The 26594-nt window shown below is 33.0% G+C and overlaps 1 protein-coding gene across 1 annotated transcript in view; it reads right to left on the minus strand.

Annotated features, from left to right (window-relative positions):
* The window catches only part of Eip78C (Ecdysone-induced protein 78C), an 81141-nt gene that overhangs the window by 39087 nt on the left and 15460 nt on the right, over positions 1–26594 (minus strand). Inside the window, exon 2 of the mRNA XM_089645973.1 lies at positions 17275–17324. Coding sequence (XP_089502099.1) covers positions 17275–17324 — 50 coding nt within the window. The remainder of the gene's footprint in view (positions 1–17274; positions 17325–26594) is intronic.

Genomic DNA, 26594 nt, shown 5'->3' on the forward strand with positions numbered 1-26594 from the left:
AGTCTGTACTACACGTATTTTAATAGAGCTAGCAACATTGATTCCCGGTGTACATTGATAAACTCGACATACACGAGCGGAACACTGTTGATGTTGGCTTCCTGAGAACTTGTCACTCGTTTTTTTGTAAGACGGCTCGTATGTGGAACGAGCTTCCGGCATCGGTTTTTCCTCCTTCATGCAATCCGGGCCTCTTAAAGACCCGCATTAATTAAGCCCTTCCTACAGCCCCTACCTTAACCCGCCTCACAACGCTGTACAGACGGAGATGCTCTTGTTAGGTGTCACATAAAAAAAACAGGTTTCCTTTTTTTAATCTTGGTCATTCAACTTTATCAGCTAATCATTATGTTCTAATCTCATTTTCCTAACACGGTCATACAATTTTTTCTACACTCAGGGATCTCATATCTAAAAACTCTTGTTCTGTGTAGGAATGTTATGTTTGTGGTATTTGTTTGTTAACATACCGGATGATTCGTCAGAAAGAAATATGATTTAAAAGTCATAAAACATGGCGTGCACTACGTCGTGTAACAATTGGAATCTGACCGGTATCAATAACACTCCTTATATAGATGGCTTTAAGGTTTAAATTCTCGTCCAAATTCTACACCAGCCGCCTGTATTGATTTATGCAGGCACAAATATTTACATGTTTTACCAGTATTATCTAAAAAAATTAATAGTAAAACATGGCGTGCACTATGTCGTGTAGCAATTGGAATCTGGCCGGTAACAATAACACTCATTATATGATGGCGTTAAGGTTTAAATTCTCGTCCAAATTCTACACCAGCCGCCTGTATTAATTTATAGAGGCACAAATATTTAATGTTTTAATGTAATTTTCTAAAGAAATTAATTTATACAATAAAACTATAACCGAAAAGAGGTTCGTAAAAAAGAGATTTAACTTTACAGCGGTTTTTATATGCCTGATATTTTTTCTGTGCTTATAAAAAGACTTGAATCAAAAAGTGCTAGTTTATTTCAAAGACGAGTTATACTAAAATATTTCAAAGCATCAAATTTTCAAACCTACAACACTTAACTTCCTAGTGCTTAGAAGCCCCTGCACTCCGGATTTCTATCGATTTATAACATAATTGAACACTAAAATTTTAAAAAAAGTTGTTTTTAAAGATAATATTTTTAATTTTTATTTTATTTATTTAATACATGTTACATTATTTTGAAATTTACATAAAGTAGATATAATGAATCACCATACTAGGCGGCTGCCTGTTTCATGGTGACCAATTGAGTGTAATTACTTTGTATAAAATATGAAATCTAGTGTAAACATATGAAATTAGTAACTATAAATGAAGCTAAAATTTTGGAAAAATTGTAATAAAAAGTAGAAGATAGAAATTAGAAAGGAGAAAGAAGTAAATTAGCATTAGATTGTAAAAATGTACATAATTCTAATATATTATAATAAAACAAATAAAAAACTTTATTCCACTTAATAAAGTAAAGTAAAGTTTTTATATGTTTTTTATTTGTTTTATTATAATATATTATAATGGAATTCCACCACGAATTATCGGTCTCAAAAATAGAAATATTAAAAAGTACATAATTCTATATATAATTTTTAATATGTGTGCATGCAAGCACACATGTGTATATAGCAGCAGACATACCAATATACATATAACAACACATGTATACATACACCCATATGACGCATCCTCACGTATATAAACATTATATACACCTCTATCTGAGTACTTGGAATAGGCTACTAACACTATAACAATCACACATCAAAAAATCCCCGAGCGCTTTCCTGAAACTGTCGTATTTGGCTATTGATTTTATTTCTAACGTTAAATTATTGAATATTTTTGGAGCAAGAAAGTTAAATTGTCTTTGTGCTATTGAGGTTTTTATTGGGGGAATAGTATAATTGGATTTGTTGGAATATCTTGTATTATGGGTCGATTCAAAAATATTTTTTTTCGTATGTTTGAATTTATAGTAGGGGGATATGTTTTTGACGTATAAGGATTTTATGTTGAGTACTTTGAAGTCGTTAAATAAGTCCTTCGTGGGGTGAATATAGTGTACTTTGTAAATAGTCCGCATTATCGATTTTTGAGCTTTAATTAATGGATCTAATGTCGTGTTAGAGCATCCTCCCCAGACTACTATACCGTAAGATATAATTGATTGGCATAAAGAAAAGTATACCGTTTTTATTGTATTTTTATTTAGAATATTTCGTAATGACCTGAAGATATATGCCAGTTTCCGTATACGGTTTGTAACATTTATTACGTGATCTTCCCATCGTAGTTTATTGTCAGTTATTACACCCAAATATTTAATGGAATCTACTCGTTCTAGTGTATTGCACAGGCAACTAGAGTTATCTCTACAAGAATGTATTTTTAGTGTATGATTGATTGAAGGCTGACTCGGAATATTAAGACTAAACCTTAATATTGACCGGTCAGTGGTTGAGTGGGCATAGCGCTTGGGTCTCACCCGAGCGTCGCGTGTTCGATTCCTCGGCTGGCTAAGTCCTCCATCACAACACAAGCAACATTTTCGGCTTTCTGTGGTGGTAGTAGGAGATTTTCAAACATTGTTGGGTTATTCGTAACCTGGGAATGTTTGTCTTTCTTTTTAAAAAAATTAATAAAAATTAAATTAATAATAAAAACGTTATATATTTCGTTTTAGTTATGTTTAAGGTGAGTAGATTATCATCCAACCACTGTTTAATAATTTGCAATGTTAGATCCGCTCTATGAAATGTTTCTTCCCATGTCTTACTTTTTAGTACTAGGGCAGTGTCATCGGCGAAAGTGATTATATTGCCATCAATAATAGATAGTTTACATAAGTCATTGATATAAATGAGAAAAAGTGTGGGACCGAGTACACTGCCCTGTGGCACACCAAAGTTAATGCTAGTTGAATGGGATGGTTTATGCGATGGTAGCTTAACACATTGCTTTCTGTCTGTGAGGTACGATTTGAACCAATCAAATGCCTTATTCTTTATTCCGATTTTTTTGAGCTTGGCTAGAAGGATTGGATGAGATACTTTATCAAATGTCTTAGCTAAATCCAGAAATACTGCCAAACATTTATCACCTTTGTCTAAGGCTTGTTTATATGTGATGTGATGTGAAAGCTTAGAATTAGTTACAGAATATGTCTATCTTGGTGTTACAGTAGATTGCTTTTTCAAATGGGACAAACATATTAAAAAAAACCTGTAAAAGACTCAGATCAATTGCTGGCAGAATGTACACATTAAATTTTTTCATATCAATTGAAACACTTAAAATAATTTATATGTCAATGGCAGAATCTATTATAAGATATGGATTAACCATATGGGGAAATACTAGTATAACCAATCTGAAACAAGTCCAAGTTGTACAAAACGCAATTGTAAAATTACTAGTCGTCCCTAATATTTTTAAACAGAGACATAATACACCGTTGCTGTTTCAGAGTGCCAAAATTTTACCTGTTAAGGCTATACTATGGCAAAAAATCATAATTCAGTATATATTTACCCCGCAGCATAAAGAAAAATTAGAACATAAATACTGTACTAGATTCACGCGCAATGACGGGTTAATAGTTCCGAAATTTAATAATAAATACGGACAGAGAACGTTTGAATACAACATACCGAAGATATTTAATTTATTACCTGACACTATAAAGCAATGTAAATCTATGAATAAGGTTAAATATATGGTGAAAAATTGGCTATCGGAAAAAAAATATTTATTTTAATATGTATGAAAAATTGTATGAAAAAAATGTTAATTCTGTAGATATAAGATGTAAATTATAACTTTAAAAAATGTATTTGAAACTAACTTTAAGCACCTGTTGACAAGCCAATTCAATCGGCTTAGCAGGACTTGTTTTTTGATATTATGTATTAACTATTTATTCAATAAAAAAAAAATGTTAGTTCTAAAATAGCTGAATCTGTATTTAGTCCTTCTCTAAAGCCATACTGGTTTGACGAGATTATGTTATATTTTGTAAGATGGTCGATAAGTCTTTTTTTTACTATTTTTCAATAATTTTTGATAGTGATGATAATATAGAAATTGGTCTGTAGTTTGTTATGTCAGTAGGATTTCCGGACTTAAAAATTGGTTGAACTAGGGCAAGTTTGAGTTTATTTGGGAATTCACCTTTAGTGAGACTTAGGTTAATGATATGTACTAATGGATGGATTATAAAGGGTTCAACTGTTTTTAGTATAGTTGAGGAAATTTTGTCATGATTGCACGAATGAGAGGGCTTTAATTGTCTAATAGTTTGAGAAATTTCATCGTAGTTGGTCGAGTTTAAGGTGAGTATATTATCTGTTTCACTGGCACATTGATTGATAATGTCGGCAAGGGCATTTTCATCGGTTGATGTCTTATTTAAAATCTTTGATGCTAGATTTTTACCGATATTGCAAAAGTATTCATTTATGTGATTGGTCACAGTGTCTGGATGGTCATTTAGGGAGGTGTCTTGGCCGTTGATGTTTAATTTATTGATTGGTTGTACTGGGTGATCAGTGTTAGATATTTCTTTGACGATATTCCAAATTTGTTTGTTATTATTACCGACTCTGGACAGTTTTTCTTTGTAGTAGTTTTCTTTTGTGGTTTTAATGATATTATTACATATATTTCTGTACTTTTTATAAAATATTTGGGCTTGAATGTCTGGATTATTGAGTAAGTTTTTGTGAAGCTTGTCCCGTTTTTTAATACAAAAAATTAGGCCATCTGTTATCCATGGTTTCAGTTTTTTATTTTTTGAATTATTCACATGGTATTCTTCAGTGACATCCTCAATATGTTGCAAGAGAGTTTCAGAGAAGGTATTAAAAGCAATGTCTACGTCTGTGGAGTTTAGAGTGGAGAGCCAATTTTCTAAAATAATTTTAGAAGTTAGTTTCTCGAGATTAATGTGTTTCTTTTTTATATTACTACGTGACGTACCGGTAGTGGGTTTATTATGCATAAGACCAATTGGTATTGAGAAATGCTCCGTTATGGTTGATTGATACATAATTCCCTTTGCATTTTTTTTTGTTCGTAGAAATATGTGATCAATACATGAGTTACTAGTATCAGTTACTCTAGTAGGAGCATTAATATAAGAAATAAGCCCATGTTGAGTCATGAGATTTTTATAGTCGAGTATTTGTGATGCTTTTGGTTTAAGTAAATCTATGTTAATGTCACCGATCACCATTAGCTCTTCATTTGGTGTACAGTTAAATAAGGCCAAGTCTAAGGATTTAAGGAAGGATGAAATATTTTGGTGTTTAGGTGACCTGTATAGTGCAAGAATTGTGGTCTGGATGGTTTTTATTTTAAGGCAGTTGGCATTATCAATGAATAATTCAGATATAATCGGGTCCAGCTCAGATTTTACATAGACAATTACTCCATCTGACTGTGTCTTATTATTTTGTGTATTGAAAACTGTAAATCCTGTAATGTTTGTGTGAGTGTAATTTGATTTGATCCAACATTCAGTTAAAATTATTATGTCAAAAATATTATTTAAATCGGCAATTTTAATACATTTACTAAGCCCAGGGTGGCAGGAATGAGGGAAAGGATAAGAAGCTCTGGAAATATCCTCACGATGGAAGCCCGCCTCACTCCATCCTCCAGAATTGACGCACACTGGAGAAAAATACTAGCGCCTAATATAGTCACGGCTCCCTAAAGTATTGTTATTATTCTATTAATTATATTCTATTTTATTTTCAATTTATTCTCTTTTTTTCTTGATTTTTCTGTTTTTTTCTTTGTTTTTCTGTTCTATTTTTTTGTTTTTGATAATATATTTTTTTGTATCTCTATATGGAATGTGTGGGACTGCACTAACCTCCCCGCATACCGGAATAAACACTTTTATTTATTATTATAGAGCTGAAACGGTAATTATATTAATTTTCCTCAATAGAAAAAGCGCGAAGAATGCTCCGAAAATTAATAAAACCACATTTTGTTCTGTTATTTAAAATGCTATATGTATGAAAAAATTATCAGTGTATCTTTAAATCCAACTTGGACATTTGTTGAAAGATTTTGTTCTATTTAAAACGAGTCATTCGTATTTATAGGTATATCCCCCTTTCAAAAAATCTTCGTCTTCTTTTTGAATGCTTACTAGGGAGCCTTAATGCATAATTTATGTATATTTTTTTCGTAATGTAAAATTTATTTTTGGAAATATCATATTTGACTCCGCCAATTGAGTAACATGCTATGGTACATACACAAGTACATAAGTACCTACCTATCTTGAAATATTTTTTTTTACTAACTTTCATTTCGAAGGATTTCAGGGTAGGATAGCAATTTACCCAGAGAGTGAAAAATTTGCTACGCCACTGACGTAAAACAATACTGCTTTAATTCTGGATCGAAGGTTAATTTAAAGTTAAATTTAATTAATTTTAAAGTTAATTTGGTGAGAATGTGGCAAGGATTTGGGCTGTGGAGAATTCCTTTTATAGCTGTTAAATTTTATCGGCAAAATTTAAGAATCATTAATAGTGATTGTGTAATTACCACAATTTTAATTTTAAATTAGTCATGGGAATGGTAGGCATAAAAAGAATTATCCAATATAGTATATTTTCACACTTATGAGTTTTAAGTGAAAGATATGGCAAATATTTTAACCAATATCCGTGTTTTGACTGATTGATATTGAAAAAAAAAAATATATTTATTTTAATTTAATTGTTATTTTACAGAATGCTTTATTTTTTTATTTGAGACACAAACAGGACTTTTAAAGTACATTCTTGTATGGTATAAAATAAATTTAGATACAAATATAAATTTACCTAGACTAATGTGTCTGCAGCAATCACATTTGCACATTCACTATCAAAACAATATCAGTATTTTATTTTACAAAGATTAAAAATTACAAGATATAATAATTTTAAAAATATGTTTAAATTAGGTATATAATAAAAAAATATCAAACCATCAAAAATCAACAAACAATATTATTATTTTTTTTAGGTACAGAAATCGTGGAGATATCTTATGAAACAAGTTATATTATTTACAAAAATATCTATGCAAGCATGTGTTTTAGCAAAATCGTTGTATGATCGAGACATTCTAGATATAGGATTAAAATAACAAGTGTTATTGGTAAAAAATTCATTCGAAAATATGTTAAGGTTTCTAGTGAATTTGGGCCTGGCGTTTAACTTGATTTGATGCACTATTTTACTATCTACTTGATTATTGACCCAGCAGCAGCGTTTGGGGCGCATTGGATGCCCTCTCCAGCCGGACTCTCCCAGCCTATCGCCATCACCGCAGTGGGCTGGAACCAACGCTCATCACTCCTGGACAGCCTGAACCCCAGATTCCTACCCACCCCTCATACCTTTCCTTTCCAGACATTCCTTTCACCTCATACCCTTAAATAAAAAATAAAAAATTAAAATCATGAATATACATAAAAACAAACTTAACATCATTACAGCGGAGAGTAGCAGGCGTCCCCTGTGCGGGCCAAAACTGTTGGTAAATTTTGCCAACATTCGCGGTCTGCACACTAATTTTAATTCTGTTCATCACCATCTTTTGTCCCAACGTCCCAACCTTCTTTTCCTATTCGAAACTCAGATAGCCGAGCCGCCAGACTCCTCCTATCTGGACTGCCCGGGCTTTACCCTTGCAAGCAAGTTCCGACTCAAAGGAGGAGTCTGCCTCTATAGTCGAGCTGACGTCAACTGTGTACGACTATTGAGTCTGTTCCAGATTCGACGTAATGTGTTGCAATCTTGCCAGTACGGCAAGATTCTACGCATGTCTATACCGCTCACCGAACCATAGCGAATCAGACACTTCCGAGCTCTACAAACATTTGAGAGATACTATTGATGATCTCTTGCCCCGATACCCTTCGGCCGAGTTTATTGTTCTGGGGGACTTCAATGTTCATAACGAACCATGATTGAAGTTCTCAGGCCTAACGGACTCGGCTGGCCGACAGGCGGAATCCTTTGCCATTTGCAACGGATTAGAGCAACTGGTTCAGGAGTCTACAAGGGTTCCTGATGTCCAGACGCACCGTTCCAATCTGTTAGACCTATTCTTAACTACTGTGCCACACGGTTACACTACAATACATACATACAATCGAGTACTAAAGAAACTGGTGTGGGCTCAAAGCCGTGGTTCAGTCGACAATGCTCCGAAGCATTTCGACGAAAAAACGCGGCTTACCGAGCCTACAACACATCTCGAACGCCCGAAAGCAGATCAGCATACAACAAATCGGCAAAGGAATGCAAGAGAGGTGTGAGAGAGAGGTGTGCTGCGGAAATAGTTCCAGTTTTGACAAAGCTCTTCAAAATGTCCCTGAAGTGTGGCACTGTGCCCTCTGGTTGGAAAAAAGCGGTCATTCACCCTATTCTCAAGAAAGGTGACCGCTCCAACCCGGCCAACTACCGCCCCATAGCGATCACATCAGTTCTGTCCAAAGTGATGGAACGTGTGATCAACGACAAACTGCTCAAATACCTCGAGAAGAACAAAATTATCAACGACCGTCAATACGGATTCCGGCGGAACCGCTCGTGCGGTGATCTTCTCACGTATGTGTCGGCATGTTTGGGGGCGGTGCTTGGAACGTCACGGTGAGACCCAAACGGTCGCACTAGACATATCCAAGGCCTTTGACCGGGTCTGGCACCGAGGACTTGTCAACAAATTGCCTTCTTACGGACTTTCCGCATCCCTGTATACGTGGATTGCTGACTTTTTAAGGGATAGGTCGATTCAGGCAGTTGCTGACGGTTTCACCTCTTCCTCACACTCTTTAAATGCTGGCGTCTCACAGGGATCGGTTCTGTCTCCGAATTTGTTTTTGTTGCACATCAATGACCTTTTGACATGTGCACCGATTCATTGCTACGCGGATGACAGTACAGTTCATGATGGCTTTTTGTTTGACAAGCCCCCAAAGGGCACACTAACTCCAATGGCTCGGAGGGCTTTGAAGCAGAGAATGGACGGTTATCTCGAGAGTATTTCCTCTTGGGGTAAAAATAATCTCGTCGAATTTAATGTTTCAAAGACCCAATCCTGTCTGATTACGTCTAAAAGGGATCTAAATGATAATCTAGTCTCCTTCAACGGAAGCAATCTTCCGAACAGGCCTTCCATTGATATGCTTGGTGTAACTATAAGTGACCAGCTCAGGTACGGGGGCTCCATCGAAGCCAGAGTAAAGCTGGCCTCTCATAAGCTGGGCGTACTGTACAGGGCCCGCAGATACTTTAATAGTACACAACTGCTGACCCTGTATAAATCGCAAGTGCGCCCTACTGTCGAATTTGGCAGCCATCTCTGGTCCGGAGCCCCTAAATACCTGAAAAAAACCCTTGACTCTGTGCAAAAACGGGCGGTCCGTTTGATAGATTCCCCAATCTTAACAAACGGACTGCAATCTTTAGAGCACAGGCGTCAGGTAGGTATGCTGTTCTTGTTCTATCGGTATTACAATGGAAAATGCTCTGAGGAACTAGCGTCATTGATCCCTTTGGCACCGGTGCGTAGTCGGGATACACGCCAAACACGTGCCCAACATTTGTACAGGGTTGACATTTGTCACATGAGAACGGGTCGCTTCTACGATTCGTTCTTAAGTTCAACAGCTTGGCTGTGGAACGAACTGCCGGCCTCTGTGTTTCCTCCCTCCTACAACATGGGACTCTTCAAGACCCATGTTCACTCCTTCCTCTCCACAAAAAGACCCTCCACACAGCATCCCCAAAGATGACATAGGCCCTGAGGGAAATTATTATCTTCAGGGCCTCCTGTGTGGAGTTAATATAAAAAAAATCACAATTTTGTAAAGCAGGTCATTTATGTTTTGTCTTTTAGCTAGACTCTTTAATTTGAAATATGTAAGTCTTTGTTCGTAACCGTCTAGTAGATGGTAGACACCTGATCGATAAGACAAAATCCGTGTAAATTTTCTTTGGATAGATTCAAGTCTAGATACATGTGTGATATAATGTGGATTCCAGACTGTTGACCAAACTCAAGAACACGGCGTATTAACGAATTGAATAGAATTATTAGGCTATTAGAATTCATGAACAGTTTAGTTGATCTTACAATAAAATCAAGTAATTTATTTGATTTACTTACAATGTGTTGGTTGAACGTTAGTTTGTTGTTGAATATAATTTCTAAATCTTTAATCGATTCAACTGTTTCCAGATTGCGACCACATAGGCTATATGAATATAGGCTTTTGTAAGTGTTCTTAGTGAAATTTATAACTTTGCACTTAGCTATATTCAGTTCCATTTCGTTGTCAACAAGCAGATAAAGTGTTAAGGTCTTGTTGTAAGAGTTCACAATCTTCCATGGATTTAATTGCTTTATTTAACTTGAGGTCGTCAGCATATAGAGAAAAGTTGCAGCGGAGTTTAAATGTAAGGTCGTTAATAAAAATTAAGAAAAGCAAAGGTCCAAGCTGTGATCCTTGTGGTACGCCCGACGTAACAAAGATTGAAAACCGTTAACAGTAACTAATTGACTTCTATGTGATAAATATGATTCTAACCAACGAAGCAGATTTACTTATTTATTAACGGCTTTTGCATGTGTACATCGTAATAAGTAAGTTGTCCAGGAGTACAGTGATAAGTAATAGAACATAACATAAGAGTATGAACGATGTTACGCAAATCGTCAGGATGAATTTTTTGGGGAAAATAAGTTCTAACTAGCCACCGAGCGGTCATGATTTGATTTTTATTCGGTTTGATTTAAGTAATCACACGGTTTACTCATTCAGTCCCCGAGAAAAAAGGTTCAATTCTCAGCTAAACCAATTTTTTATAAGTTTTTATGTTATAAAAGATATTTTTAAATTTACACATGGAGAAAAATTACTAGTATAGAATATTGCTAACTTATTGATAATCTATTAAAATTATTAGGAATCCGATTAAAACCTGGATTCCAGACCTTAACTAATCATTTGATGGATTTCCTCATGCACTTTTGGTATAATACGAATACATTACACGAGTTCCGACATCGAGATAATACATAAAAATTCTGATATTTTCGCCTTTCGTCGTTGTATATTATTAAGGCAAATGCAGGTGCATGAATACTTCTTCCTATATGTTAGTTATCTACGTTAAAATTTTATCAGAAAACGGCCTGCAATCTCTTTTTTAACCGGATTACCAATAATTTTAAGAGATTTTAGATGAATTAGCAAAACCCATTTTTCTCCGTGCGGCAGTTAAGAGTCAGTCCCTGGGGAGGAAGGTTCAATCCTCAGTCAGACCAAAAAAATAAATAATGTAATTTTTAATAAATTTATTGATAAAAACAGACAAAAAAAATTTAAAAATTATTTTTACGGGTTGTTTTTTTTCTTTATTGAATGTAAATTTACTATTTTAACACGGATACTAAATCGAAAATATTAATAGTATCTATCTACATCTTAAAGACAATTTATTATCTCTGAAACAATATTACTGCAAAACTTTTCGATGATTAGAACATGTTAGGTTGGTTTCCTGATTAGAATCAAAATATTTTAAACGTGAAATCTGTTCTGGGATTTAGCAGTTTGGATTGTAAAAGTTTTTATCGGTAAATTCATGCTTCAATATACAAAATAAATGAGAATGGTGTCATTTTAAACAAATAACTACCTAGATCTGTTTTCGTTGGTGAGTTTCTTTAAGTACTTTTATGTTTTAACGACGATGTTGATGATGTATTAAAAATGTACCTGTGCAAATCATTGTAAATTGCACTTGTCCGAAGGCTTCACAATGTATCGAAAAGTATCCAGAATATGAATTTATTACTACCTAATTTATAAACACATATAAACTATGTACACTTAAGCCCCGCATACCCAATTTGTACCGATTCATAACACGTCTCTCGTCAACTCTTTAAGTTTTTAAGTTTAAAAAAAAACTTATTTTCGAAGACAGTACATTTGTACATGTTTTATGCAGAAACGTTAATTATATGACAAACCCTCGATAGAAAAAAATTGCAAAGTAAGCTCCGAAGATTATAAAAAAACATGTTATGTTCTATTATTTGATATGTTATAGGCATGAAAAAACTCACAGTGTATCATTAAATGCGACTAAATTTTGAAATATAGTAAAAGATTTTTACTATATTTCAAACGAGTCGTGTTTTATCAAATATTTTCACCATTTTAGCTTAATTATTATCGTATTTTAATATTAGCGCGCTTACTCAACATTCGTATTTAAATATCTCCCTTTCGGTGACCGGTTAAATCATCACAATGATAATTCATCACATCTTTAAAAAGGTGTATAAAGTCATGGAAAGTGATGAAACAAGAACTTTATTAACTGGGTTAAGTAGGTTAGGTTAGGTTTAAATGTCGTTTTTCATCGTTTCTAATGACTTTATATCACTTTTTAAAGTGTGTTGAATTGTTACTGTGTTGAGTTATCATGGAACCCTCCCTTTCAAACCATCTTTGAACTTTTTATTTATTTTTTATTAAAACACAAATAACTTTGTTTACATCACTTTATTTCGATACAAAATCTCAACATGTTTCATGAACCAAGTTCACTTCATCAGGAGCACAAGTATACTTAAAATTAGGTCTAGAAAGAAGAGGTAGAAGGAGCGGGGAGGGGTAAGAGTGGGGGAGGGTTATTCAAAGTAGGAATTAAAATGTCATTAGACGGGAAAGACCGGGTAATTGGGAAAATATTTAAAAGGGGTTTATAATTTTTTTTTGTTTATTAATAATATCTGCTTTCATATTCACGTGTTTTCTTATTTCTAGGATTTCAAAATTACCCCTCTACTATCTCTTACTCCTTCCCGCTCCTTTTACCTCTTCTTTCTAGACCTAATTTTAATTATAACTTTAGTATACTTGTGCTCCTGATTAAGTGAACTTGGTTCATGAAACATGTTGAGATTTTGTATCGAAATAAAGTGATGTAAACAAAGTTATTTGTGTTTTAATAAAAAATAAATAATGCCACCACAAAGTGAAAAGCAGTTAGAAGAAGTTTTCTTCGAAAAATCATCTTTGAACGCTTACTATGGGTCCTTAACATGCATTCTTAGTTAGTCTTTAATTCAAGTTATATTAAATTTTTATTGATCTTTTCAAAAATTCCCTTACTAGTTTTTTTAATGGCCTGTTAACTAATTGATATTGAATACACATACATAACTTATTTAAACTGCCTACAAATAATACAGACTAAAGTCATAAAATAACTTTTTATTCTAACCCAGATACCCCTACCAAAAGAGTATACCATGAAACACACTTATAATTATGTTATACAAATATAACATATGCCTATTAAATCCACAAAATCCAAAATGGATTTATACGCACGAATTCAACATTTATGAAAACGTATACACTACACAAGACAAAATAATAAACTGTGCACGATTTCAGTAAATAATGAAAGTGGTAAAAGTAACATAGGCCATGAGGGTGTGCACACATACAATCTCCTTCCCGATAGCTTAAACACTAAATAGAATTAAGATATTTTAGTTATAAACTAGATGTATGCTCTTAAGATTAGTGAAAGTAACTTACCTAAGTACGTTTTACTTTTGTAAGTTAGGTAGTGAACAACAATGTTAAAAAAGCATTTATGTGTATTTTAAAATAAAGAAAGTGAAATATGTATATTTCTTTTAACTTATAATAAAAAAGTACTAAATGAAAATAAAACCTTAAATACGTATAAACAACGGTAACTGGATAATGTAGAATTATTTGGTTAGGTTAGTTAGTTTTTTTCACCACAAGCAAAACACAAAATCTAAAGCAAACTCCATAGGTATGTGTTTTACTTTGAGTCAAAACGAACACTCTATTCGATTTTGAACAATTCTCTTTACCTAAATGTGTGTTCACTGCTTTCTAAGTGACAAAGATACAAGAAAATTCTAAGCTATCATAAAAATTGATAGAGGATAAATTTAGAGCTCTATCTCGGTAAAAAAATAATTTATGTATAGGTTATTGCTATTTTTTTTTTACTTCCGATTTTATGTCCGGATTAAATCTTCCCCATAGGAAAAACTAAACCCTTCCACTCACTTTTCCACAAATGATCATCTAGTCAATCAACAATACGCAAGTGCATTATTTAAGCAAAATGAATACAAAACAATACAAGAACAACACGTCAACTCACCAGAGATCAAATGGGAAAATAATTCACCGACTCCAGATATTTTCATATCAGAGGCTTCGGCTCGGTAGAACTCCTAACAGGGCCTATAAATCCTACTGATCCCTCAACAAAAATATTTAAAAAATCTTTCGTTATCCTACATGTATTCAAAATGACCGACTTTTGCATCTTTATGTATAAATTTTTTGATAGATCTAATACGCCTAAATTTTTAATGAGAGAGCTAGGTATAATGCCAGTAGCCGAAATAACGAATGGTAATATTTTTATAGTCTGAGAATGCCAAATTCTTTTTATTTCATTTCCTTAATCTGTGTATTTTCTTATTTTTTCATTAACAGATTTTTGAATATTACAGGAATTTGGAATAGGGACATCAATGATATAAGTTTTTTTTTAAATTTTGTCATGTAAAACTATATCGGGTTTATTATGACTAATCGTTCGGTCCGTTAGTATAGTTTTATCATAATATATTTTATAAAATTCGTTTTCTAATTAATGAAAAATGAATTTGGTTCGTATTCATAATATGGTACTATATTACAGCAGTCAATCAAGTTATGTTTAATTACCAAACTTGGGTTAATTATTTTTAAAACTTGATTGTGCCTAAATGTATACTCGGACAAATGATAAAATAAATGTATAAATAATAATATAAATGTATACTATTATTGATGTATATTTTAAATAATTAATATATTTTGTAATTTTCGTTGAAAGCTACACTATACGCCACGTAAATTTAGATAAATACAGCCACGACGCGTCGCGACGCGACAAACAAGTGAAACCTGATCGGGGTCAAAATATTAGTCTAAAATACTGTCACAATATAACACATAACGTACCTAATAAAAACCAGCTAATCAGGGTAGTCCGTGTGGTTATCGGCTCTGGGTCCAGAGGCGCTGGTTCAAAGGCCGGTGTTTGCGAATAAGTAACATAATGTTTTTAGGTGTGTTTTTAGCGTGAGTAAACAAATTAAATTAAAGTGGATACATCTATGACACACACCTTTAATACATTCCTCGTGATATATTAACCGAGATCCAAAGCTAAAATAAATAAAAAAATATATATAGCACAGTTGGAATCTTCTAAATTTTATTTAGGTAGACTACGTATGTAGGTTTAGATGCTTTCCTTCCCCCCATAATAGGTGTAAATCATAATATACGACGGGTCTGAAAACAAAACAATTCTGAAAGAAATTTCAAGATGCAACTGAGACGCTGAAAAATAAGGCTAACTCAATAAATATCTCATAATTCCCATCGAAAGTAGGCCAGCACAGTAATGTGATTAAAGTTGCGATAAAAATAATATATCTGAGAAGAACGTCGGGAGAGGAAATCCCCTGAGTAACTGGAATATTAATGTACGTTAGAAATCTTCGCAAACGTTTCGTTTTAAAATGGTTATGGTCTGTGATGCGGCACAAGAAACCCGACTACAAGGAACTAGTGAAACTATTGCAATTGAATTATGATATATTATATATATATATAAGTACATTAAAAGAATATATCAAGCATGAAATATGAAATGTACAAGAGATGAAAAGAAATATAGAAAGTATAGTGCTATTTCAAAAGTTTTTAAAGAATCTGAACTGTCCTCAACGAGAAGCTTAAGACCTACAACATCTGGGAATATATATGTACCTAGATGTAACATGACAAGTGCAAAACACCATTATGAATACTTAGGCCCTAAACTATTCTACGATTTACCCGATATAATAAAAAGTGAAAAAAACTATTTAAAATTTAAAAAACAACTGGCATTACTTTTTTTACAGAAATGATCGCTGATTTTTAGATATACACCGTAGCAATTTATTTATGTATTGTTATTTTTTTACTTTTGTCATTTTAATACTTAGATACTGTATTTTTCTTGTAATAACGATGACTACTATTTACGACCACCTTAACTATTCATAAATATTATGTATTTAATTAGTAAATAGACTAGCTCCCTAGTTAGCCCCGAAATTTCTCTACTAACTGGGTAATTGAAATGTTCAATGAATATCATGTATAGTAAAAATGCTTCCATGATAACTCAACACAGTGACTATTCAACACACATTTAAAAAGTGTTATAAAGTCATAAAAACGATGAAAAAAAATTTAAACCTAACCTAACCTCACCTACTTAACCCAGTTAAGAAAGTTTTTGTTTCATCACTTTTTATGACTTTATATAACTTTTTTAAAATGTGATGAATTATCATATTGATGATTTACCCGGTCACCAGTAAAAATTATCCTGTATTTACTTAAATTAAAAAATATATATGTATAAAAGAATATAAGGAGTATACAGCTTAAGAGAATTTAAGAATTATATAATTTATAAAAAAAACAATTTACGAAATCAATGTAGGTAAGTACTAATAAGAAAATGTGAATGTTACGATGCTGAAGGGGATTAGGGTTGAGAGGGGTGTTGGATACTTCCTGCCTCTTCATAATTGGTCGCTAAACTAGGCCAAAGACCTTCAAAGCAACATTTAGATTCTGTATAGTGGTCTCACTGAAATAATCTTCATTTTTGGAACAAGGTGTAAATTTTCAAAAAACTATAAACTAATGCATTAAATAAGTCTCACCATATTATCATGGAAACAGTCATTTTTTCAGACAGTTTTACCGAAGTACTTCAACACTTTAGTTGTGAGAAAGAAGACAGAAAATGGGAAGAAAAAATGCTTGCATTTTCAGCTTTGATTTTAAAACTTTATTTACAAATTTATTAAGTTAAGTTCAAACTGTGTTCATAAACAGAATTGTGATGGGTGCTTTGGTTCGGGAAAGAGTTGAGAAACAATTTCGTGATCTTACTGTGACTTTGACTTCTACTGTTGACCATACAAAGTTTTGACTATAATGTAAACTTACACGCTTATGTTAAGATAAAGGTCAAATTATACTCGTGGATTAACATGAAACATTGTTAATTATAAATGAATTCGTAGTAAAAGTTATCAAATTACTTACCAAACTTATATTCCTCATCTTCTGGCGAAAAGGGCAGCTCGTACTTGAAACTAAGAAAAACAAACGTTGATATTAGAAATCTACGTAAAGTACATTTATATTATTATATTTATTCACGTATTCAAATTTAATGTTTCACAATTTAATTATTAACCTCACAAGGCTCAGCACGTATCAGGGTTAATAATTTTACAAGCGAATAAAAATAACACAATGTTAAACAGTTTTAACACAATTTTTAAACTGTTTTTCCCTCCACACAGCATCCCCAAAGATGACATAGGCCCTGAGGGAAATTATTTTCTTCAGGGCCTCCTGTGTGGAGTTAATATAAATAAAAACAATGATTATCATCGTAGTGATCTCAACATAAATATATATATACACATAGGTACCTACTTATTATATACGCCCAATGTGACTTTTAAATTACATGAATGTATATAACCAGTAGTAAAAAAAAATAGATAAAATAAAATTGGATAAAATAATTTTAAAAAGCAGGAGTATAATTAGTGTGTACATATAAATAAATATATTAAATTTTCTGTGAGCTGTTAAATTGGTTCCATGATAACTCAACACAGTGACAATTCAACACACTTTTAAAAAGTGATATAAAGTCATTAGCATCTAACCTAACCTACTTAACCCAGTTAATAAAGTTTTTGTTTCATAACTTTCCGTGACTTTATATAACTTTTTAAAGATGTGATGAATTATCATTGTGATGATTTAACCGGTCACGATTAAATTTGTTTGTGTGACAACAAAAACTCCCCAACTGTACCCACAGCTTTATTTGAAATCCCTAGGTAACAACGATTTTCAGTTCGTAAGGTCATTTCCAACGTGAGCTATGCATATTTGAAATGTTTAATGAACAGTCAAAAAATAAAAAAAGATACCGTAATATGAATTTTTTAATTTCAGTTTTCGGGGAAATTGGCGCAAGCCCATGAGTTTCATATATAACATATAAGAATTTAAAAATAAAATTAAAATATTGTAAGATAATACATAGATGTCTAAAAATAATAAAGTATATACAAATTAGAATACAAAAAAACAAGAAAATTTTAGACATCTATGACATCAGGAATTGGCTCCATCGCTAGTAAATGGGACCTTGCCAGAAGTCTAGTGTTTCCATAGCAAGAGCGTTTCACTCGTAGCTAGTCGCGTTTTGTAGCTGGTGATTCGTTTTCTGATTAGGGCTCGGAATCCGGGAACGCGCCCTTCTTCGAATATCTCAGTGGCACTGCGCACTGCAGTACCGGGACTATCCAAACAACACTCAGTGCGCGTTGTTGTATTGAACTTCCATTCTTTTTAGAGACCCTTTACTGCAGACGGTCCACAGCTGGTACAGTATGTGTTAAATAGTTCCATTTTTGCTTCTGAGCTACACGTATTAAATCTTCAAGAGATCATATTTGCCGTAATGCACAGTGATCTTCTTTGTCGCTCAGTAGGGTAGACCGAGGCTATTCGGATCATTTTTTATGTTTTCTTGAAAAAAATTAAAACTAATGCATTTTCGGCAAAAAAAATTTAATATGAAGCATTTGACATTTTTATATGTTTTAATTTTAATGATCATAACATAAAGTAACTTTAAAAAAACATATGACTATTACTGTAGACCTCTCCACCGATCCGAATCACCACATATATATGTGGTGATTCGGATCAGTGGTGGGGCTACTCGGATCAAACCCGAAAAAATAGTTTTTAAGTATGAAAGAAAAACAAAAACCAAAAATATGTTTTAGAACCCATAATTTATATGAAAGTATCATGACACTTATTACACTCTTATTGGCTTTCACACCGCACAAATAAAAACTTTATTAAACACTTTCTTGTCGTAAATTTTTTTGTGGCACCATTCTTGGCAATAAGACCATTGAATCCAATCTTCCTTTGGAGGATGTTTGTACATCCTCTTCATTACAATAAATGCAAAACCACTTTCTTAAAGCACTAGCCGATGAAGAAGCTGTTATGGAAGATTTTTTAACTTTAAGTCCCGGGGTACCTTTTCCTTTGAACTGTAATTTTGAGCGGTTTTTGGTGGCATTTCAATCATTAATTCATCCTTCTTACGTTTACCCTTATACAGGACAAATGGAGGTATGAATGATCCAACTGCATTCATATAAGCCAAAACAGTTATATTTTGACCTCGCTCGACAATTGTCATTGATACCACTTCACGACTTCTCTTTTCAGCAATAATATGCGGTGGACGATTATTTAGGGGCATGCCGGTTTCGTCCATATTATAAATGCATTCTGGCCTTCCTTGTAATTGACAGTCTCTTATTACCTTTTCCAGTATGTCATAAAAATTTGAAATTTTGTCTGGATCCATTCCGTTAATCCTTGCTCGAGATAGTCTTTCTGGTTTTCTTATGGAGACTTATGGATGACGCGTAAGAAAACGATGAAACCAATCTTGACCTATCATTCCAACATCTGAATTAAATCTTCGTTAAGCTTGATTACCAAGACGATTACAATAATCAAAAGCGTATTTCCTGACCATTTTTGGAGTAATGCCGAATCCACGTTTAGATAAATAAACCAACCTTTCCGCAAACTGTTTTTCAGATTCAATATCTATTGCAGGTCTTGCTCCTGGATTAGAGATGATCCCGGTGATTGAAGTCGTATGTCTTGCAATGTCGTGTATGGGATTCCGTAGCTCAAAGCAGCACTGCGTAATCCTATTTCACCGGATTTTACTTTCCTAACGGCTTCACCCATTGCAATTTTCGACTATAATTGATTAGTTGTCTTTTTCACATAATTGCGCACCATCTGTTTCAAATAAAAATATAAAACAATCAACGCATCGAATTTTAAAAGCACTAAAATATGATCCAAATAGCCCCCCCACCGTCGGTCCGTTTAACCTCACATTTATCAATATGATATTTACTCAAAATAAATTGGAAAAACATACAAAATGCAATTTATTGCGCTTTAATTCTGTTTACTGTGCATTTGATTGATAACTATATAACATATGAACATGACTAAATAGCTTACCTTTTCAGAAAAAACACTAAGAACGCAGAGAACAATATTACATCAGGCATTTATTTGAGACGTAACTTGTACGATCTTCACACATATCGATTTTTAGCAGTCAACCCAAGCAATCTGTAATATCGGTAATTTTACTATTATGGCATCCGGTAGATGGAGAAGCTATGTCTAAATTCTTTCATTTTCATTTGGTTACAATAGCCGAGATATATCCATATTGCTTAGCTTGATCCGAATAACTCACCTGATCCGAATAGCCAGGGTCTACCCTATACGAATCATTATTGAGCTCCGCTATTATGACCTGTAATACTTAATCTCGAATTTTTCTGTTATTCTAGGCTGACGGGTAATACTTTTGTACGGACTGCATCTGACTCGAATACTAGCAATTTAGATTTAGTAGGGTTGTAGACTAATTTTTGCTCAGCGGCATATGTTGTTTAATCTTCCATAAACGACAACAAGTAACATAATAACATCTAATTGAATGAATTTAGTTTCTATAATACGCCTTAAAAAAGTAGCGTAAAAGTCAGTAAGGATGAGAAACTTTTACTTGAATTCCAGTTTCTAAAGTGTTGGCGTCTCACGAGGTTTTCCAACTCTAATATACCCGAATCGCATAGAGCACGCTTAATTACGGAAGCAATTGAAATTCACAAAAATCCAATTAATATTAACAAAGACGACGGGGTAGGTTCAATAGTTCTTAGTATCCGATAAATGACGACTATACCAAAACTAAACGCAGAAAATTATTTTAAAATATACTGAAATAGCAGCTCTAAGAGGATTGGAGTTGACGACCGGTGTCACATCTACATACATTTCGATTAAATATTACATGTACGTAGGTACCGATTTGTTGTAATAATGTTGATTATAAGCATAACTACATGTAATTCGTCACCAAAGTTCAAACTGATAACATGTCTCAGTGCTTGTGGTGACTTATTTTATATTTAGTTCTAGTTGACGTTAAAAATGTGAAAAAATAGTAAAAGTCAAGTGTGGGAAAACTTACAGAGTGCCAGTTGAGTAGAAGAGCAAACAAGTGGTCTAGCATTTAATTAATTTAGTTACTTAAGTAATACCTCTTCCGGAAAAACCCAAACACACTTTGCAAATGGAATTTGCACGAAGAATTTTTGCATCTTGTTAGTTACTTTGTGGAAACTGGTTCGCAACCCACCAATTGCTCAAAGAGTTGCTGAGGTAACCACTTGATATTTTTATACGAGTTAGCAGGTGGGTGAGTGAGGGAACCTGAATGATTTTATTTGGATGTTTTGACCTATAGCTAGTTTGAATATTTTTGTGAATGTGAATATTTTTGAGGAAGGTTTCCGCTCCTTTGCTTCAGCAACTGACAAAGATGTTGAAAATGCTGTAATAGGTTTAAGAGGATCAGCAAGCCCTGGACATGACAACTAACTGCAACAACGATAACGCACGAGAAGTAATCTACAAACCAATTGCGCAATTCTCATATAATAAACCTAAGTTTAAAGACGGGTATATTCCTGAACAACTATTATACAAGAACAATATTATTACTATAGTTTTTAATTCTGTCAAGGTTTACCCATAACCCATAACAGACAAAAATAATACAAAGTATTTGGAATTTATCGTAGTAACAGACAAACAAAAGAGAACGAATACGAAAAAAAAATGGTATCTTGAGCAAAAGCACTAATTTACATATTCATTAAATTGAGAACCATTCAAACAACACGTATTATTAAAACAATATATTTTCCAATCTATTTTACCGAGTACCATATGTAGGTAGGGGAAGGACTTTTAAAACATTTCACCTGTAGAAAAGGCAGTGAGGTTAATTTTGAAAGTCATCCTTCTAAAAAGGTAGAAGTGTCCCAACTGTTCCCAAATACTATACGTATCTACAATAGTTACCTACTATTCGAGAATTTGCCGATTATTTTTCATTCCTAATTACTATACTGTATGAATGTACCAACAATATTTATGTTTACTTTTATCTATTGTTCAATAATAAATCACTACAGCACACAGAATATTACAGTTATATTTGCGGGGTATGTAACACAAGTACTGACGAGGCTTTGTGAATTTAAAGCGGACGATTGAGTGGACTCCATATTTAATGAATTTCAATGGCTGACCTAATAATTTTCCCTATTTGTTTTCAAATGCACCATTTATTGTTTCCGATTGTTACAAAACCAGTTTTAAATCAATTACTTTAACATTGTTTCTGAACTTAATGCATTAAGTTCAGACACAATATTGGGACAGTTCTAGGCCCAATATTGTTTATCATTTACGTGAATGAAATGCTTACAGTACCAAAAAATTGAAAAATCATATCTTTCCCCGATGACACAGTTATAATCATAGAAAAAAAACTTGGGAAGAAGCCTATCAAACTGCGAACGTAGAAATAAACAACTTAAAACAATGGTTAGATGACAACTACCTCTCCTTAAACTCTGACAAAACCTATTTCATGACTTTCACATTATCAGACAAAATGCACCCAACAATAAATTCCAATATAACTATCCATAACTCTTGTAATAATTATACTGACAACTGCAATTCACCTAAATGCTCAAAAATCTAAAAAAAAGTAATATTAAATATTTAGGCATAATTATAGATCAACATATTAAATGGACAGAACATATTGCGCAAACTGTAAATAGAATACGTAAGCTTTATTACGTATTCCTCAAACTAAGAAATATATTACATAAATCTTTGCTACTAAAGGTTTACTATGCATTAGCCCAATCAGTTATGCAATACGGAATAATAGGATGGGGAGGAGCGTACAAAACCAACTTAACCCCACTTGAAATAGTACATAGAAGACTCATCAAAATTATTCTAAAGAAACAATTAGACTATTCAACACAAAAATTATTCGATGAATTCAAAGTATTACCACTAAATAAAATTTATCAAAAAACGCATTACTTCAAACCATAAAGACAAACTAACAATAAAGTCATTTAGCACCAGACCGAGAACCTTAGGACAAATAATAATCCCTAAACTTAATATTACAACAGCCCAACATCATTACACATACTCAGCAATAAAACGCTTTAACGAACTCCCTATAGAAATACAATCCGAGAGGAATTATTTGAAATTTAAAAAAAAAATCAAAAAACATTTTACTATTAAATAATTTTTAAGTATGTGTTACGATGTGCCAACCTATATTTCCATTATGTACAAAACAAATGCCATCTTATATTTTTCATTATGTATAAAAAAAAAATCATTTTGTAGAAAGAAAAAAAAATTGCACCTTTATTTTCATTATGTATAAAAAAAGTAGTCCTTCATGCATCCAAATTGTAACAACTGATAAGTATGTATAGTACTGTCAATTTGATAGTGCTCCCTCCCTAAACACGAGAATTTCTCAATTAGGGAGGTATTGTTACCACTAATATATATATTGGTTAATTATGTATTATATGTATATTGGTTAATAAAAAATAAATAAAAAAATGTAGAGAAAAAAGAAGTCTAAAATAAAACTACGAGTACAAAGACGAGAAGCTATTTGCTATTGAACTTTGTGCATTCTTCTAAACCACTAAAGCTAACACGAAATATAGTTTTTATTTGTTAAAACATGTTTGTAATCATAAATACTTATTTCGGTTGTCTATGCGTGAATTCATAGTTACATATTCCTAAGTGGTATTTTTCATGATGTAAAATTTGCTTTGAATTTATATGTAATCTTCAAAATTGGAACTGATTGTTCAGAAAATCGGGAATGTAGGTACCTACCTATAACCTCAAAATTATTGTATTGTTATTATTCATTAATATTTGAAATTTGTGATTTTTCGAGTTTACTAATGGTGTTCATTCGAAAGGTAAATTTCTGATCGTATCTCTAATTTGTTAACAATAAAATATTATTATCTTTATTAAAAAAAAATAACAACATTTGTTTTTGAAAGGCTATGATCCTGGGGCTATAAATACTTTCACTTCTAAAATCTTACAATTATAATTTCCTTTGATTAATCAATGTTTTCCCTATTTATTAATAAAGTTCTCCTATTTTAGAATTTTGATTTTACTTTAGAATTTAATTATTTTCTTTAATACCGCCATATTATGGAAGGTAGTACAAGAAACCTTTTTAATTTCATGTATAACATGAATAACTTAATGTAGATGGCCTGATGACAACTTCGTAACTGAGGTGAGCTAGAAAAATAATCAGAATACCGCAAAAGTGTCCCAAATAACTGAAAGGAGATGAAGGTTGGGCAGCGTTTGGTTTCGCAGGTCTGCTCGCTAAACAGAACCAAAGGCATTTAAAAAATAATAATTCATCTTTATTGGATGATATGATGTACTCATCTCAATAGAAACTCCAGTCTTGAGTAAATTCTATTAAAAGCATTTTTATGATTCTGAATAGTGGTTATTTTATTAAGCTGTGGTAAGTGGCAGGTAAGTATGTAGTACCTTATATATATACATACTAGCTTACGTGTACCCGGCGTTGCTCAGGGAGTTATAAATGGGTATCTCGTAAGGTTTAGCCAGTGTTAGCAATGTAAGCGCCTGAAAATATATTTTTTAATACTTGATTACAAAACATCGACTTTTCTCTGCTTTCTAGAAATACAATATGCATGTAATATTACATATAGGGTTTTCAAATAAGAGGTGTTACTTTGATATTCAATCGTAAAAGATCAATGGTTTCGTTGCTTGTGTGGCACGTAGCGCCGTCTCGTTGAAAGTAAACGTTGTCCAGATCAATACCATCCAATTCCGGCCGTAAAAAATCATTAATCATCTCTTGATAGCGCAATCCATTCACCGTAACTGTTGCTCCAGCCTCATTTTTGAAAAAGTAAGGTCCAATGACGCCGCCGGAACATAAACCGCACCAAACAGTCACACGTTGAGGATAGAGAGGCTTTTCAACAATAACTCTTGTATCGTTCCATTTTTATTAATAGCGTAGTTTCTACTTGTCAAATGTCAAAAAATGACAGCTTCAAAAGTAACATCGGGCTATTAAAAATAACACCTCTTATTGGAAAACTATATATATATATATATATATATATAAACCTTCCGGAAGAAATTCTATAAATGATAGTGAAAACGCTACCAAAATCCGTTTAATAGTTTAAAATAACTAAGCGCACAAACAGACAGACGCGGATAGCGACTTTGTTTTATGCTATTTGGAGATTAGAGATTTTAAGAATTAGTGTTTTCTGAATTATGCATAGGATATATCAGTTAAATTAAACATTTATAAAAAACTTCTTCAATAATGGCAAATTCGCTTTACGGTGTCATTTTATTTTAATTTGCTAAGCAATTTATTATTCAGTTAACGCAGCCTTCTGAAATAATAATATGGAATGCATTATAATGTTTCTATTAATTATTGAAGAACAGAAAATTTAACATTTTAAAAACCCTCAAAATGTGTTGTACATTTGTTACCGTTATAAAAAAATGCGGTTTAAAATTAGATGTTCGAGATCCCTACGGATATCATTGCCATTTTTTGCTATCTATTTCAAACGCGTTTCATTTTCGTTGTACACGTGCGAACTATGGGCAAACTACAAAAAGAGTGGAATAGAAAGACTACGGATCCAATACAATAACGCCTTCCGCACAATGTTTTGTCTCCCCAGATACTGCAGCGCTTCCCGTATGTTCACGGAGGGGCGAGTTCCCGGATATGCAGCCCTTATTAGATCCAGGGTGGTAGGAATGAGGGAAAGGATAAGAAACTCTGGAAATATCCTCACTATGGAAGCCCGCCTCATTCCATCCTCCAGCATTGACGCACACTGGAGAAAAATACTATCACCTAATATAGTCACGGCTCCCTAAAGGCTTGTGATGTTTTGGACATCCACAAAAATAAACGATAAATAATAAAATAACGTGCTCTAAAAATTTTTTGTTTAAACAACGACGGAAGATTTATTGACAGACAGGCCTTGAGTAAACAGATTCCCACGGGAAAGGAGAGACCGGAGGACAGTCGAGTTTGGAACTTGGGTGGATTGACAGCCCCGAGAAAGGGATACAAATCAGAAGTGTTGTTTGAAATTGCAGTTAATTATTGAATTCAAATGGTATTAGAGAATATTGCGGAATATTGAATTAAAGTGAAAGATTATTGATCCGGTGTTTGTGTGAAGTGAAAGTGATTCGACTCAGTGGGAAAACAATTAATAATAATGACAATAATA

Source organism: Hesperophylax consimilis, chromosome 23 (genome assembly GCF_061612785.1).
Source record: "Hesperophylax consimilis isolate HC1 chromosome 23, BYU_Hcon_1.0, whole genome shotgun sequence".
Classification (NCBI taxonomy): Eukaryota; Metazoa; Arthropoda; class Insecta; order Trichoptera; family Limnephilidae; genus Hesperophylax; species Hesperophylax consimilis.